General features: G+C 37.7%; 1 protein-coding gene across 1 annotated transcript in view; it reads right to left on the reverse strand.

Moving 5' to 3' along the window:
• The window catches only part of TRHDE (thyrotropin releasing hormone degrading enzyme), a 376037-nt gene that overhangs the window by 266071 nt on the left and 93092 nt on the right, over positions 1-16874 (reverse strand). Inside the window, exon 3 of the mRNA XM_082742838.1 lies at positions 1822-1948. Within this exon, the coding sequence (XP_082598964.1) occupies positions 1822-1948 (127 nt within the window). The remainder of the gene's footprint in view (positions 1-1821; positions 1949-16874) is intronic.

Genomic DNA, 16874 nt, shown 5'->3' on the forward strand with positions numbered 1-16874 from the left:
TAATATGTAGAACTAAATATCTATAGATATATAAAATAAGTAGAACTTAAAAAAGGGATTTTATAAAGTGCCATGGGCTGTGGTAATTCCCCTAGTTACCTACAAAGGAGTGTGCTGGGGTAAGTCAAATCATTCAATTATATACACCGTAAGGAGCTTAAATAGTAATAGTAACAGTGAACAAAGCTCTTTTCTACCAGGTGAAAGCCTGCATGGTTCAATTGTGAGTGAAAGAGAGGAACAGAAATGCTTCCTGCTGCAAGCTGACAGTTACATCGAACCCCCTGAAGTTATAAATTGAGTTCCTCTACTAATTACTGGTCTGAAGGGGACAAAGATCCACATTTTATTTTTCTTGCTGAACTTGCAACATAAGCACTTGTGAATTTTACATTAGGGTCAAGCTGGGAAGTTCCCAGCTGGTTTTACCTGGAGTAGAGAACAGTGTCACCTCCCATGCAAATGAGGTCAGAGAGTCCTTCCTGCCTTGGGTGCCTACCAGGGAGATTTCAGTGTAACAAATTCTAACAGGGAAGTTGATACAGGGGGGAGAAAGAGAAAGAAGGAAAGAAGACAGAACAAAACTAAACTAAATATAGATCCTATGTGAAATACAATTTTGTTTAGAAATTTGAAATAAAATTGTATGCATTCTAAGAGCACATATTTCAAAAAGACCTCAGAATTCTGTAATATCATTCCTTAAAATTGTATGCCACACCCATTTTGGTAACAATATCAACTATTCTACTTACTTTCTAAGCTACTCATTGTAAGACCAATAAAGCTACACAGCAGGCAGTTACTTTAATAAAATAGGCCCAGTTCTCCTGAGAGAGGAAACTGTTGTTCAAATACCAACACTTTTGATCAGGTAAGCACTTTATTCTCGCCAATGAGCGATCACTTTTATGTGTGTGCTGATGAAAAATGTTCTTGGGAAGGAAAAATATTGGGGGGGGGAGGAACAAAAGATTGCTGTGATGTACTATTTCAAAACGGGTTTTCTGAAAAGGAAAAATAACTTCAGTGTTTTCTAATGGGTACATGTACCCTTTCTAACTTCCTGGAAATTCATTGTTCACTCCCTTGCAAAAGCAGGAGCTTCACTCAGATTAGGATAATAAAATTCATTTATTCATTCAACAAACAACTATTGAACATACTGTCTTTGTAAAAGGAAGAAAAGTCAAAGTATTCATGATGAACATAATCTCCATTGTATAATTTCCCTTCTCTTTTGTTTTTATTCTACTTGCTACAACTGTACTGAAACATGACCACACAAAAATAAATGTGAGGGATAACTAATATATTGTGGTCCAAGATCTGAGAATTAGGAAAGAGAAAATAATGAGTGTCTTCTCAGTATAAAACATGAAAGAATTCTGGGAGTCATCAAGACCTTGCTTGAAATCCCAGTTCCACCACTTACTGGCTATCTGAATAAAGGAAAGATTCCCTGGATATCAAGTCCCTTGAGTGGAAAATGTTCTAACAGTACCTATCCATCTAGTACTTGAGGATTAAATGAGATGTTAGCAAGCACCCCTCCAGAGCACAAACTCAATGAATTATAGCTACCTGAGTTATCTTTTGGAAACCTAAACTTACATAATGCCTTTCTTAATTCCTACGAGGAATTCTTGGCAAGATTTAAGAAGCTTAAGCTTTATTTTATCTCTTCAGAAGAAATTGTTTTTCATGTTCATCTTCTCTAAAAATATAATTCTTGGAATTTTCATGTGTCAAATAAATGCATGAAGACAAATTTCTACCTTCAAGGATCCCTTCCAGTAAAATAATCAAGAAAATACTTACCTAGTTTTGGCAAGGAGTAGGGCACTTTAAAGTAGTCTTCATAAAATTCTATTAATCTCTTTGTTATATGGAGAGCATAGTCCCCAGATCCTCTTCTGATAGCATCGGGTCTTGCATATAATCGTACCTAATTAAAAATATATATAAAAGTTACTTTAGCCTTTTGGTATTCAAATTTTATCTTCCCTGCATATTATGAATCTACAAAAATCACTGTGAATACTATAAAAATTAAACAGTATTCCTATTCATATATCAAAGCATGCTGTGGCAGAAAGAACCAAACTTGAACAATTAAAGTAACCAAGTGGAGCAAGTCACAATTTCCTCGCTTTACAAGATGACATAGAGAAGATTTATACACCTTGCATCAAAATAAATATTCAAGTTATCATTTACATGTGCTTGCTAGAGATATGAAGGTATGGTGGATTAGTATAATGGTTCCCTAACTATGCTCTAAGTAGGCAGGATATGGTGGCTCCACAGGAGAGAAAATCCATGGTTTGTTAAAGGCACATTGCATCAGTTTTGTAAGTATTACTAGACTGAACAAAATATAATTTATTCTTCCTTCTTTTCTTTGGAACCAAATGTCCTAATTCCCAGTATGCAAAGTAGGAATAGCAAACTTTTTCCATACATAAATGACTGCCATTCTGGAAGTCTGGCTACAGCTGCTCCCAGCTTCAAAACCAGCTGAAGTATTTCATATTTCTAATACAATTTAGATACTTAATATTGATTTTTAAATCAAGCCCTGTATATTATCTAGTCCTTGGCCAAAAAGAAGCCTGAGGCAAATAACACAAACTGAACAAAACTAACAATTGTACAGGAAAGGTTAAAATGAGATTAGTTGACATCAAGATTTCATAAAGCTATCCAGCATCCTTCTTCCTAAAGGCTAAATCTATTTTTCACAGATGTGGCCCCTAATTCTCATATCAATTCTGTGAATAAGAAATAAGCATTTCGTAGAGCAGTGGAGAACACAGCAGTCAGGGAGTTGGGCGTTAGTCCTGCTATGCCACTAAGCAAGCTGGGTGATACTGAACAAATTACTTAACCTCTTTGGGCTTCAAATGTTCTCGCTTATAAAATGAAGGTGTTGACTAAAGTGCTTTTAAGTTCTAAAACACATTATTTCCAGTCCCATTTTACAGATAAAGGAGTTTGTGTTCTTTTCAAATCACTACAAAAATAAAATAAATGGTTTACTCAGTATGTGGAAATGGGTATTTATATTCAACAGGAAGACTAAGGAAAGCTGTACTCAATCATATGAAATTGATTATACAATCAATTCTGTTATCCTTGCTTAAGGAGAGAGAACAGCAACGTATACAAACACAAAGAGTAGAAAGTTAAGAAAAATGCATTCTGACTTGATGTTAGAAAGAACTGTAACTCAATAAGATATTTACTAAATTCAATAACAATTATTTACTAAAGTAGTGAAGGTACTTCCTACCCAACAACCGAATCAAATATCAAATTTAGTTCACAGTCACCTTCACTTATAGTTGGCAGTAATATAAAACCAAAAACTATCAGGAACTACCAGCTACAACAGCAGAACTTAACACTCAGAGAGAGTGTGGACATGATTCCCTGACCCTGACATTAACTGATTATAAATAGGCACTGTCTTAAGTAAATTCCCAAGAAGCACACCCTAAGGAAAGGGTGAGCATGCAAGTGAGTCACTAAGAAAGTGTTCTTTGGAGAAACCTACAAGAGAGCAAGGCAAGCAAGATAAGGGAGGCTAAGAAGTCAAGGAAGGTTGCATGCAATTTTAGGCAAAGTCCTGGCCTTAGCCTGATCCCACAGGGAGCTCTAGAGTATAAACTGCACTTGCAAGTTTGCACTGTATTGAGGCATGAGAGCTAAACCTCCATACTTTGCATTCAGTCATTGGATACTGGTTACTAAGGGCAAGGTCTAAAATACCAAGGACTTCTTGTTCTTGGAGCATCTAGGTGATGTAGCTCCAGTGGCCCAAAGACAGCCCTCTGGAAAAAGATTTTAGGTGTGAGCTACTAGGAGCAAAGTAATGAAAAGCTGGGAGATAGGCACATCAAACAGGAAAGGTTTGAGGAGATCTGGTCCTGGCATCATCAGCATATACCACAGACAATAATCGTTTACTCATGTAGTCATTCATTCAACAAATATTTATTTGGCATCTAGCTTGCACCAGGGCCTGGACTAAGGATTTTTTATTTAGTGATGAAGCCATGTTTTCTAACCAGAGATTGTACAAATGATTTTGAGGGGAAAAAAGAGCAATGAAGGTGTAGTCCCTATTCTCAAAGAGTTTCCCATGGACTCAGTAAGTTAGATGATAACAGATAATGATATATGTCATATTAATGGTAAACTAAACTAACAAATGTATTCTGAGGAAGAATGGATAGCTTTCAGAAGGCTCAAAGGTGAAGTAAATAGTAAATTCATGTTGAAACTATAACCAGTACCGCTGTAAAATGATACAGCAAAAGATTGCTGATTTTATTCCTACAAAGCATCATTGATTTTGGTAGAAACACAGCCATTCCCATCAATCAACTCTACCAGTTGGTCAACCTATCTGTAGGCCCAGACAAGAGAAACAATTAAATCAATCTGTTTGTCAAGATTTGATGGAAATAATCCAATCTGCATGAGAAGATAAAATATACACAGGCTTAGCACGGTGATTTTATTTGCTCCATTCAAACATTTATTGCATACCTTCTGTGTACCAGGCATTGTACACACATTACTCTGTGTGCCAGGGATAGAAATAGAACAATACAACTTCCTACCACAAAATGAATGAGACTCTTTTTTTTTAAAGATTTTTTTTAAATTTATTTACTTGACACAAGTAGGCAGAGAGGCAGACAGAGAGAGAGGAGGAAGCAGGCTCTCTGCTGAGCAGAGAGCCCTATGCGGGACTCAATCCCAGGACCCTGAGATCATGACCCGAGCCGAAGGCAGTGGCTTAACCCACTGAGCCACCCAGGTGCCCCTACACCTACTACTCTTAAGAGGTTCATAGTATGTGGAAAACAAACACATCCACAACAAAAATATAATGTGAGCAATGTAACAGTGAACTCTGCCTTTCCCCATTACAAAGAATTAACTGACTAAGCTCCTACATGAGGCCAAGCCCCCCACATACACTCTATCTCTTCTTGCCTTTTTGAACACCATGCCCAAACTTCTCTCCTTTATCTCCTACATCACCAATTTATGCCTCCAAACTGGATAATTTTCATTAGCATATACTCTGTATTGTTTCCTATGTTTTCAAACAAAAAATTTTTCTTGAGCACAGTTTCTCCAGCTATGGTTTCCAGCAATGCCTATTGAGTTTTCCATATAGTTAGTATGAACATATAAGTTAAAATCCAAACTAAAACACTTTTCAGAATGAAAATAGCCCTTACACCATGAGATAGTAAGTAAGATGGTTGTCTATTTATTCTGCCTGCTTCTAATCCTTCTTGAACTCACTGCAACTCATCCCCATTATATACCAACAATGTTCATCCCTACTATATCCCAAAAGTGTTATCACTGAGATCACTAATAGCCCCAGGTTGCCAAATCCAACAGTCAGATTCTAGTCTTCAACATGCTTCACCCTCCTTGAACCACTGTTTCCCCTCCTTGAACCATTTTCTTCCCTTGGCTTCCATCTTACTTTTTCTTCTATCTCATTAACCACTCCTTCTCAGTTTCCTCAGTGACTCTTCCTCATCCTCATCCGTTTCATCACTTAATTTTGGAGGGTCCCAGGTATCAATCCATAGACATCTTAATTTTTCTGCCTATGTTTGTTATCTTGGTGGTAACATTTAGTCTCGTGATTACAAATATTAGATGCCGAAGGCCTATTTCCAACTTCCAGACTCATTAATCTAGCTGCCCATTGGATATCTGCACTTGGATATCTAAAAGGCATCTCAAGCTTAACACGTTTGAAGCCAGATACCAGATCTCCTCTCCTCCTCTCTTCTATTCTCTCTCCCTCTCTCTCTCTCTCACAGACACACATAAGTTCCCTTTAAATTCTTTCCATCTGGCTGCCCAAGGCCAATTCCTCAACCTTATCCTTCTTTCTCTTGCATTCCACATTCAATTGGTTATTAAATCCTTTGGCTCTCTACTGATGTCTCATTCCTTCTCCCTTCAGTCAGTTCTCTACACAGCAACCAATGCTTTCAAATGAACATCAAATCATATCACTCTTCTGTATTTCCTCTTCTAGTGGCCTGCCATCTCATTCAGAAAAAAAGCCCAGGTTTCTAGAAGGGTCCCAAAATCCCTATAAAAATCTAGTCTCCTTAACTTCTCTGGCCTCATTTCCTACTACTTTCTTCCACATTAACCTTACACACTAGCTTCCTTGTCATTCCTCAAACACACCAGAGATTCCTCTGTCAAGGCTTTGAGTTTTCCATTGGGTATCTCCATGACTTATCCCCTCCTCTTTTAGATAATTGTCCTAATGACCCCCTGTTGCTGAGAAGTCTTTCCTCTCACTTCAGGACTCCCTTCCTTGCTTTATTGTTTCCTGTATCATTTGTCACCATTTAACAAAACATAAGTTTTCCTTATTCGTTTTGCTTCTTGTTGCTTTTTTTCCCAAGAATATAGATTGCATGAGAACAAAGATTTTTACCTATTAATTCTAACTATGTGAAAGTGCCACTTTGGAGGTCAAAATATTTTGTTCAATTTACTTCCCAAGTGTCTTGTGCATAGTAGACATTCAATAAAACTTTGATGAAGGAATGAATTAACTCCACAGGTGTGTGCAGGTCCCAAGGGAGTATATAACAGGAATTCTTTGATAAAACTGTGGGATTCTCAGAAGGAGGGGACATTTCACCTCGAAAGATAAGCTGAATGTAGTAAGCTACCAAGTGGAAATCCCAGAACAAAATAACATTATGTGCTAAGGCAACAATGTTCACCAAATAATAAGTGATTTTAAAATTAGTAACAAACATTGGCATTTTATTATAATAATGATGGCACTTCATTGCTAAATATTAAGCCAGAAAATAACAAAATTACTTTTGCATTTCAGAAAGACCATATCAGTGACCTATACCAGTTGAACTAAGGTATGGGGGCTACTTATTAAACCTGCCCACAGACAAAATGAGAAAAGTGAGGAAGCATGCAGTGATAGATGACACTAAAGAAGTGAAGAAAAATTTCAAACCGGATTTATAAAGGGCCTATAAACCAAATTTTAGGATATTAATTTAATACTATGGGCACAGACAAGATTTTAAGGCACAAATGACATAGTCAGAATTAGGTTTTAACAGATTACATCACTGCAAAAAAAAATTAAGGAATCGATCCCATTTATAATTGCACCAAAAATAATGAGAAACCCAGAAATAAACCTAACCAAAGAGGTGAAAGACTTGTAGTTTGAAAACTATAAAACACTGAGGAAAGAAATTGAAGATGACATATAGAAACGGAAAAACGTTCCATGCTCATGGATTGGAAGAATATTGCTAAAATGTCTATACTACCAATAAGAGCCTCTTAATCATAGGAAACAAACTGAGGGTTGCTGATAGGGAGTGGGGTGGAGGGATGTGATAACCAGACAATGGACACTGGGGAGGGTGTGTGCTATAATGAGCACTGGGTATTACATAAGACCGAAGAATCACAGACCTGTACCCCCAAAACAAACCATACATTATATATTAATTTTTTTAAAAGTTTCTAAATCCAGAAAATAGAAGGAAAATTTTTTAAAAAAGAACATTCATGTGAAAGCATTTTAGCAATTAGTCAATACTAAGATATATTAACCTATTAAAGGGAACTAACCCAACAATGTCATCATAGGCAATGCCATCACACATGTTTCCCTGGCTACATAATTTTCCATTTGTCAAAGGCACAATTTTTAACATGAATACCTGTAATAGCCACAAGTTACCAAAGCTACTATTTATCATAATAAACATTCAGATTTTCCAAGTCTGAAAAAAATGTCTATACTACCTGAAACAATCTACACATTTAATGCAACCTCTATCAAAATAACAACAGCATTTTTGACATAACTACAACAAGCAATCCTAAAATATGCATGAAACCACAAAACACCCAAAATAGCCAAAGCAACTTTGAGAAAAAAAAGCAAAGCAGGAAGTAACTTCAAGTTATATTACAAAGCTGTAATGATCAAAACAGTATGGGACTGGCAAAAAAAACAGACATAGGGATCAATAAAACAGAACAGAACACCCAGAATTAAGCCCACAATATATGGTCAATTAATCTTCAACTAAGCAGGAAAGAATATCCAATGGGGAAAAAAATCTCTTCAAAAAATGGTGCTGGGAAAACTGGACAGCAACACACAAAAGAATGAAACTTGGTCACTTTCTTATACCATACACAAAAATAAGTTCAAAATGGATGAAAGACCTAAATATGAAACAGGAAACCATTAAAACCCTAGAGAAGAACATGGGCAGTAACCTCTTTGACATTAGTAGTAGCAACTTCTTATGAGATATGTCTCCTAAAGCAAGAGAAACAGAGGCAAAAATAAATTGTTAGGACTTCATCAAAATAAAAAGCTTTTCACAGTGAAGGAAACAATCAGTAAAACTAAAAGGCAACCTACAGAATGGGAGAAGATATTTGCAAACGATATATCTAATGAAGGGTTAGTATACAGAATATACAAAAAATTTATAAAGGTCAACACCCCAAAACCAAATAATCCAAATAAAAATGTGCAGAAGACATGAACAGGCATTTTTCCAAAGAAGATATACAGATGGTGAAGAGATCTCAACATCACTCATCACCAGGAAAATATAAATCAAACTACAATGAGGTATCACCTCACATCTGTCAGAATGGCTAAAATCAACAACACAAGAAACAAAAGATGTTGGCAAGGATGTGGAAAAAGGGGAACTCTCTTGCACTGTTGGTGGGAATGCAAACTGGTACAGCTACTCTGAAAAACAGTATGGAGATTCCTCAGAAAGTTTAAAAAAAAATTACCCTATGATCCAGCAATCACACTATAGATATTTACCCAAAGAATGCAAAAATGCTAATTCAAAGAGACACAGCACCCTGATGTTCTCAGCAGTATTATCTACAACAGCCAAATTATGGAAACAGCCCAAGTGTCCATTGACTGATGAATGGCTAAAGAAAAAGTGATACACACACACACACACACACACACACACACACACACACGAATATCTTACCATCAAAAAGAATAAAATCTTACCATCTGCAGTGACATGGATAGAGCTAGAGCATTATGCTAAGCGATATAAGCCAGTCAGAATGAAATACTGTACGATTTCATTCACAGATAGAATTTAAGAAACAAAACAAATAAGCAAAGGGATAAAGAGAAAGAACCAAGAAAGAGATTCTTAACTAGAGAGAACAAACTGATGGTTACTAGATAGGAGGAGGGGGGCATGTATTAAATAGATGATGTAGATTACTTGTCTAGTGCTCTCTGGCCACCCTGTGATTGGTGCAAGCCAAGAACTCTTAACTAGAAGAAATTCTATTGCCTTGTAAAATCTGAACCCAAACACATTGAGACCACACACCAAGGTGGTGAATAGTCTAACCTGCGCTGACATTAGGGCACAACCTGTTCAACAGTTTTAGCTTTCTGTGAACATTTGTAACCCCTGCTTTAATCACCTCCCACCTTTTGCCACCTGCTGCTGCTACCTGTCCCTACTTGTGAGCTTCTCCCTGATATGCCAAGAGCTGGCATATTTTAGTGGCCTTTGATGTTTTGTAATTGAGAGCTCATTCCAAAAGCAGAAAAAGGCAAAAAAAGAAATATTAAACCAGGGAAAAATGTCACTGAAACAAAGAAAAAACCAGATTACATCACTGCAGTGTAGATAATGAGCTAGAAGGGAATCGGAAAATGTAGAAGGAAATGATTTAGACTATTGCAGAAGTCCTAGTAAAAGATGTTATGGTTTGGACTGGAGAGATGGCAGTGGGGTACAGAAAAAAAAAAAAAATGGATGGATTTGTTCAACTAGTCCTAACATTCTATTTGCTTCTTTGGTTACCAAATAAAGCCAATTATAGTCACATCTCACTTAAGGACAATCATTTACCTTGTCTATACCCATCCCACACCAGTGCCCTGTTGGAACAAAGGAGATCCAGTTGAAGGATGAGGGGAATAGTTCAAAATACATCATCAACTGGATAATTTTTGTGTGTGGTTAGTCAGGAGTTTACCATACAATAACTCATTTTATACTGTGAAAAAAATCACAGTTGTTTTCTTCTTTCAGAAGAACAAAGTTCCACTTAATCATAACATAGAAACTAAGTCTTCATAAATACATCTATCACTCAAAAGCAATAAAATATAATTTTATTATACTTGCTTATTTCAATTTTCTGATATTCCATGATAAGAGCCCAGCTCTGAATATGTAAATCACTTACCAGGGTTTTTCTCTCCCTCTGCAGAGCTTCTTCCAACAACCAGTGTAAACCAAACTGCCCATTGAGTCCAGTGAAAAGGATACAACACGAGGAACATGCAAAGATGTGAAACTCTGCTTTCTCCCTAACTACTTTTGTCAACTTGTGACAGTCGGTTAACTTTTCCAGGTTGTTGTTCCAAGTTCTTTCCAGGGGTAATAGTTTGTCATGACCTGTATATATTATGCCTGAGAGATTGGTATGTCTCAATTCACATCCCCTGGAAACACACGCATACCAACTGCTCAGCTAACATCCTTTATTGATTGTACCTCCTTTTTTTTCCCCACTAACTGCCCATGAGCTTGACACCAATTAGACCAAAATAACTTTAGTAGCCAATATGGAATAGAAGAAGCTGCCTTTGGAAAATATTCTTATGATGTAGTAATACATCATAGCAATGAACTAAGGTGTAAGAGTTACATATTTTGGGTCTCTTAGAACATTTGGATGCTCAAAATAAGTGTTCCTAGGGGGGTGTCTATGGACTCAGGGGCCTTTACCTCATAGCTTAATGGACTCTCTATATTTAAAGTATAGTTGTTTCTCTCTTTATAAGATTTTAAGTATTTTAATCTTTGAAGGGAAAAAATGTTAAAGGCAGTTATCTCAAATCCATTTGTCATAAAAACAGGGATGGCAATTAAGTCTCAACTATCCTGAAAACTGAGAGTGGCTGCTTAGAGGACACGTTGGGATGAACCCTGAGACCACATCTGCAGCTGGCAGATCTGTGAAATGCCATCTGTGCTCTTAAGGATGGAAGCAGCAGCACTGGGGTCAGCTTTTGCCATTATTAGGATAGACTATCCTATGGAAGGGAGTCATAATGCAAGGGAACTTTAGAAAATTCAAATTGACTTTGTCTCTGAGAGCTGTGCAATTTATAATAAGAACATCAAAGGCTAATTAAGGATTTCATCCACGGGACATTTATTTATTCAGTTATTATTTTAAAAAGCATCCATTAATGGTCAAGCCACTGTTCACATGCTGGATGTCCAAAGGTAAGCAAAAGACAGGTAGTCTCTTTTCTCAAGGAGCTCGTGGTCCAGTGGGGAGAAACAGCAACAAAGTCTTATAATTGAGAATAATAAAGTAGATCAAATTTACATTGTCTTTTCAGAGGAATCCTCTCTACAGAGATGATGATGAGCAGAACAGGGACAGAGCACCAGGGAAGTAAAGGAAAGCAAGCAACTGTTTAAATTTTTACATATAATGTTCATCTTTCACTGCTATAATGATTTCAAAGGAAAGGTAAAAATACATATATAATTGTAATATAATGCAAAAAGTGTTAGCAAACACATGCAATTGTCAGAAATATTTTAAAATCATATACTAAATAATTTTTCAGACTTTCTTTTAATAATTTAAAACAATTCATAGATTTTCTCTTTTATCTTAAAAAAAAAAGATAACACCTGTAGGAGAAGCATGGAGTTAGCAGTACATTCTGATTTTATAGATGAAAATTTTGAAATTTTGAAGTTTTTTTTTAAGAGGTTTTTTTATAGTCATCAAGTCACATTAAAGGACAATGAAACTAAATCTCTCTGTGCCTAAGCCTCTCTTCTAGATTGTTTTAATTATTTGTTGTGCTAAAAGTGAATTGTAGTATTTGCTCTATAATTATGTGAAACAGTGTGTAGTTACGCCATACAGCAAAGAAGGAAAGAGAAAACATTTACAACAGTAATACACCTGCTAAATAAAGACTTGAATAACACTTTCTCTCATTTGACATTTGTAATTCGGTGCATTAAGTAAAACAAACTTTCTGGTTTGCCAGAGTTATCCTCTGAGAAAATTCTGCATGGCAGGAATACACTAGGAACTTTGGAAGACATAGTAATTATTTCATGGCTTTGAAATATCACTATAGTAATGATAATAAGTTCACTTTTCCTTCCACCTAACTGAAAAATCAGTCTCTTTCTTAATAACTGCAAAACGACGATGTTGTTGTCACTAAATTCTCAGCCAATAAAGCTGAATTAATTCACCTCTGTGAATATAATTTGATTTGGGGGTTCTCCATATAAAGCAGTAAAACAGAACAAGCCAGGGAGAAGGGAGCAGGTGCTTCTGGTACTATGTAGAAGACAAATATATTGATACCAAGAGGAAAGGATTGTGTAAACAAGAAACTAAAAGCCCGAGAGTGCTCGTCTTATTTAAAATTCAGAAGATAATTTTCTGTGTGTGTGTGTGTGTGTGTGTGTGTGTGTGTGTGTGAAGCCAAAGGGAAATCAATACACACAAAATTCTGATAGAAACAAGGAATCCGTGCTCAGAGCACAAGCCAATAAACATAAAGAGGAGGCGGGGAGGGGCCTAGGGAGGGAGCTGGCCGGCCTACAGCAGGCTGTGTGGGCCCAGGAGACAGGGACTTGCGAAGCCCAGACATCTCAAGGGGACGGTCTCCGTTGCTGCTCTGAGCCACCGAGAGTCACCTCAGGGTCTGAAGCAGAGTAACCTAACTGGAAAAGACAAAAGGAGAGGACTGAAGCAACAGAATTTCAGATGTATTGAGAAAGGGAGGCCTGTGTGTCAAAAAGCTCATTACAAGGGAAAAATTTGTTCTGGAGCTTTTACAGTGAGAACAGCCAGTAATAGGCAGCCTCCACCCCTGCAGCCCAAGAACTCATTCTGGGAAGGAGGTGAATTTAGAATCGGGGATGGGGAGGTAGTCAAGTCCCAGGACGGTCCTCAGAATGAAGCTCAGGACCAAAGCAACCCCACAACTACTTCAAAGCCCACCATTCTCCCAAAACGCACCGCAGAAACTAGTATCAGAGCCTCTCCGGGAGTCTCGCCGTGGAGAGCAGGCCCCCAGAGCCCCGTGACAGCTATCCTGGGAACCAGGACTAACACATCACGGGTGAGGCCAAGTACCAGCCTTCCACTCAGATCCATTTCATATCAAACCCTGTCATGGAGACGCAGAATACTGTCCCTGCGCAAGGTTCTTAAGGGCCTGTCCCTACTAGCTTCCTCTCTCCACCTTGAGTGTCTGACTTAAGGATTCTGAGACAGTGCTGCTACCTGTTCCTTTGGGACCCAGTAGCCTTTACTCTTCAGGCTCATCGGCTCTCTATATCTGAAGTGTTTTTGTCTCGTCTCTCCACAGGACAACAACTGCTTTCAGTACTGTGTCCATCTCTCCAATTTCTCCTTTCACTCCTTACTATGTCTAATACAGGGCCATTCGCCTAGTAGGGACTAACAACATGTTGCTGACTCCCATAAAATGGCAATAAACTTTGAAGGTCCTTGTCCGCTCCAGCACTAAAATGCTGTTATAAGAGATTGATTACACCTTCCAACCGCATTTTGCTTCAGGCAAGGAAATTAGCACTGTGGCAACCTGTATAGTCTCTTCTTCTAAATCACTTCACCTTTATTTACTAAGCACAGTATTTGCTAGTTCATGATGGGGCTTACAAGTTCACTTACTTACGGATACTTCAAGGAAAGGACACGGCTTTGCCATAGTCACAACACTGTTGTCACATTTTTCTAATATACTGAATAATGGCTTGAATAACGGCCCCCAGAACGCCATGCCCCAATCCCCAGAACCTGTGAATGTTCCCTAAAGGGACTTGGCAGTTGTGATCAATTAAGAATTCTGAGGTGAGGCGATCATCTTGGATTATTTGGGTGGGCCCTCAATGGAATCACAAATGTCCTTATAAGATGGAGGGAGGGGGGGAGTTTTGAGGACAGAAAAGGAGAAGGCTTAATAGGATGACAGAAAAAAGAGAGAAAGCTGCCGATGCTATGAACCAGAGCATAGAAGGAAAATAGTTGCAGAAGCTGGAAAGGCAATACAGGAACCAGCTCTGCTAACATTTTTATTTTAATCCCATAAGACTCATTTTGAATTACTAACCACTGGAACAGTAAGAAAATGAATTTGTGTTAAGTGACTAAGTTTGTGGTGATTCGTTACAGCAGCAAGAGGAAATGAATACTTTATACCTTTTTTATCTTCCCACCAGTTAATACAGTTTGTTTTGTGTTAGATTTTCAGCTTCTTGCAGGAGCACATTTCGTATTTATTCATGTGCTGCTCTTTCTGTGGTAAGCATATTATTTACAGCTTTCAAACTGCTCGCGTTGGCACACTTACTTTACCCACACATATTATTACCACGCACCCAACACAACACTGCATGTATCTGGTCCACAGGCAAAAGAGTGAGATGATTGAGTAAAAGTTAAAATCATCTACAGCAATTTTTCTCCCAAGTGTTGCACTCTGTTTTGCATCAGAATCACCTGGGGAGGGTAATTTTAAAATTCAGATTCCTGGGCCTACACACTCTGGGAATTTAGAATCACCTTTCTCTCTCGGGTAGGGCCCTAAAAATCCTTCATTTTAATAAACCTACCAATGGAATCATAGAAGTATTCTAAAATTGAGGAACTAGAGTCCCCTGAAGAAACTTTTGTTCATTCAGCTCCATGGCAAGCAAACCTTAAGTCTTGAGAGAAATATTTAGCAAAATCCTAACACAGAGGAAAACATATATCTTTATTCCTTAAATCTCTTTCAATATCAGACTCTTGATCTGATATAATATAAAATAATATAATAATATAATATAATATAAATATAAGATCCATTCAGCATGGCTGATACTATTTTTAGCTCTAACAACCAATCTTTCCTTCCCCTGCACAATAAATGATAAACAACAGATGGGTCAAGTCTACTGATTGGAAACCAGGAAGAGTTGCTTAATACTGTCACAGAGTATAGATAAAACAGTAGCTTTTAATCCCTCTCTGAGGTAGAGAACCTCTTTGATAGTTAATTGAATTTCAGGGTTTGTTTGTTTTTAAATAACATAGAATAAATATAGAGAATTTCCTTATTGAGCAATCCTTGTTATGACTGGTCAAATTTCTTCAGCAAGACGGACAGCCAAGTACATCTATTTGTACATACAGAAGCTCAGTGCTCAGTTGGATTCAGTTTCAATTTGGTTTGGCCCATCTGTCCTTTTATTCCCTGATTTCACACTCCCTGCTGACCTCACTTTTGCATATGCCACCTTCCCTTCCAAAGTGACTGTCAAGTTCAAACACAGTCCTGCCTGCCTCTTTGGTTCTCCTGTATCTATCAGTGATTTCGGTAGCTCTCTACCGTCTAGGAGCAGAACCCAGAATTCATTTGTTCGTTCTCTCATTTAACAAAAATATTTAGTGAGGACGACTGGGTGGCTCAATCAGTTAAGTGTTTGCCTTCAGCTCAGGTCATGGTTCTGGGGTCCTGGGATCTAGCCCTGAGTCAAGCTCCCTGCTCAGCAGGGAGGCAGATTGTCCCTCTGCCCTTCCCCGACTTGTTCTCTCTCTCTCTCTCTCTCAAATAAATAAATAAAATAGTAAAAAATGTATTTACTGAGAGTCTGACTTTGTGCCAGGCCCTCTTTGGGGTGCTGCAAATATAGAAATGAACCAAACAGACAGAAACCCCTGCCATGGAGAGCTAAGTGAGATAAATACAAACAACATATAGCATGTTAAATAATAGCAAATGCTCAGCACAAAAGTAAGTCAAAGAAGGGAGGGAGGAAATGTCAAAGGCCAGAGAATGCCTCACCAAAAAGGTGTTATTTAAGGTAAAATAAAATAAGTGAGGATGAGAGCAATGTGGATACGGATTTCTGGAGGCAAGGAGAAGAGGCTCTTATCAGTGTCCTGAAAATCACTGTTTCAGTCCTCAAGCCTCTCAAATCAACTCCTTCTCTAAAGAAATTGCCAAATAATAGAAAAGTACAGGACCAAAGTACATTATCCTCATATCCTCAAAAGATTTAAATAATGCTGGTACGTTTTTCTACATTTGCTTTGGGTCTTCTTTAACAATGTAAAACATTACAATTCCTTTGAAGCAATACACCCCCCCCTCCCCATTCCCCTCCCTCCCACTCTAGAATTAGCCAGGCCATGGCATGAGAGTATATTTCTACTGCATGTTATATTTGTCTTACACTTTTATTCAACTTCTCTTCAGAGAAATTGTACCAATTTACATCCCACCAGCAGTGCAGGACAGCCCTGCTTCCCCACATCCTCACCAAATCTTGTATTTTGAAATGCCTGTTAATCAGTGGGTATGAATGGTGTCTCATTGTTAGTTGTAATTTGCATGTTTCTGATACTGGTGATGTCCACATCATTTCATATGTTTCTTAGCTGTTCTTCCGCAAACTGCTCTATTCATTTGCCCATTCTTCCAGTTGTTTCTCTTTTTTTTTTCTCATGATTTGTAGTCATTCTTTGTATATTATGGACAGTAATCATTTCGCAGTATATGATTTGCAAAAAACCTTCTCCTAGTCTCTGCTAGCCTTGTGCACTGTCTCTGATCAAACAGAATGCTTTACTTTGAATGTAGTCAAATATCAAATGTTCCCTTTAGGGTTTTTTCTTTCTGGGTCTCTTTAAAGAAGTCTTTCACTGCCCTCAAGGTCAAAAAGATATTTTTCTTA

The sequence above is a fragment of the Mustela nivalis genome (genome assembly GCF_964662115.1).
Source record: "Mustela nivalis genome assembly, chromosome: 7".
NCBI lineage: Eukaryota > Metazoa > Chordata > Mammalia > Carnivora > Mustelidae > Mustela > Mustela nivalis.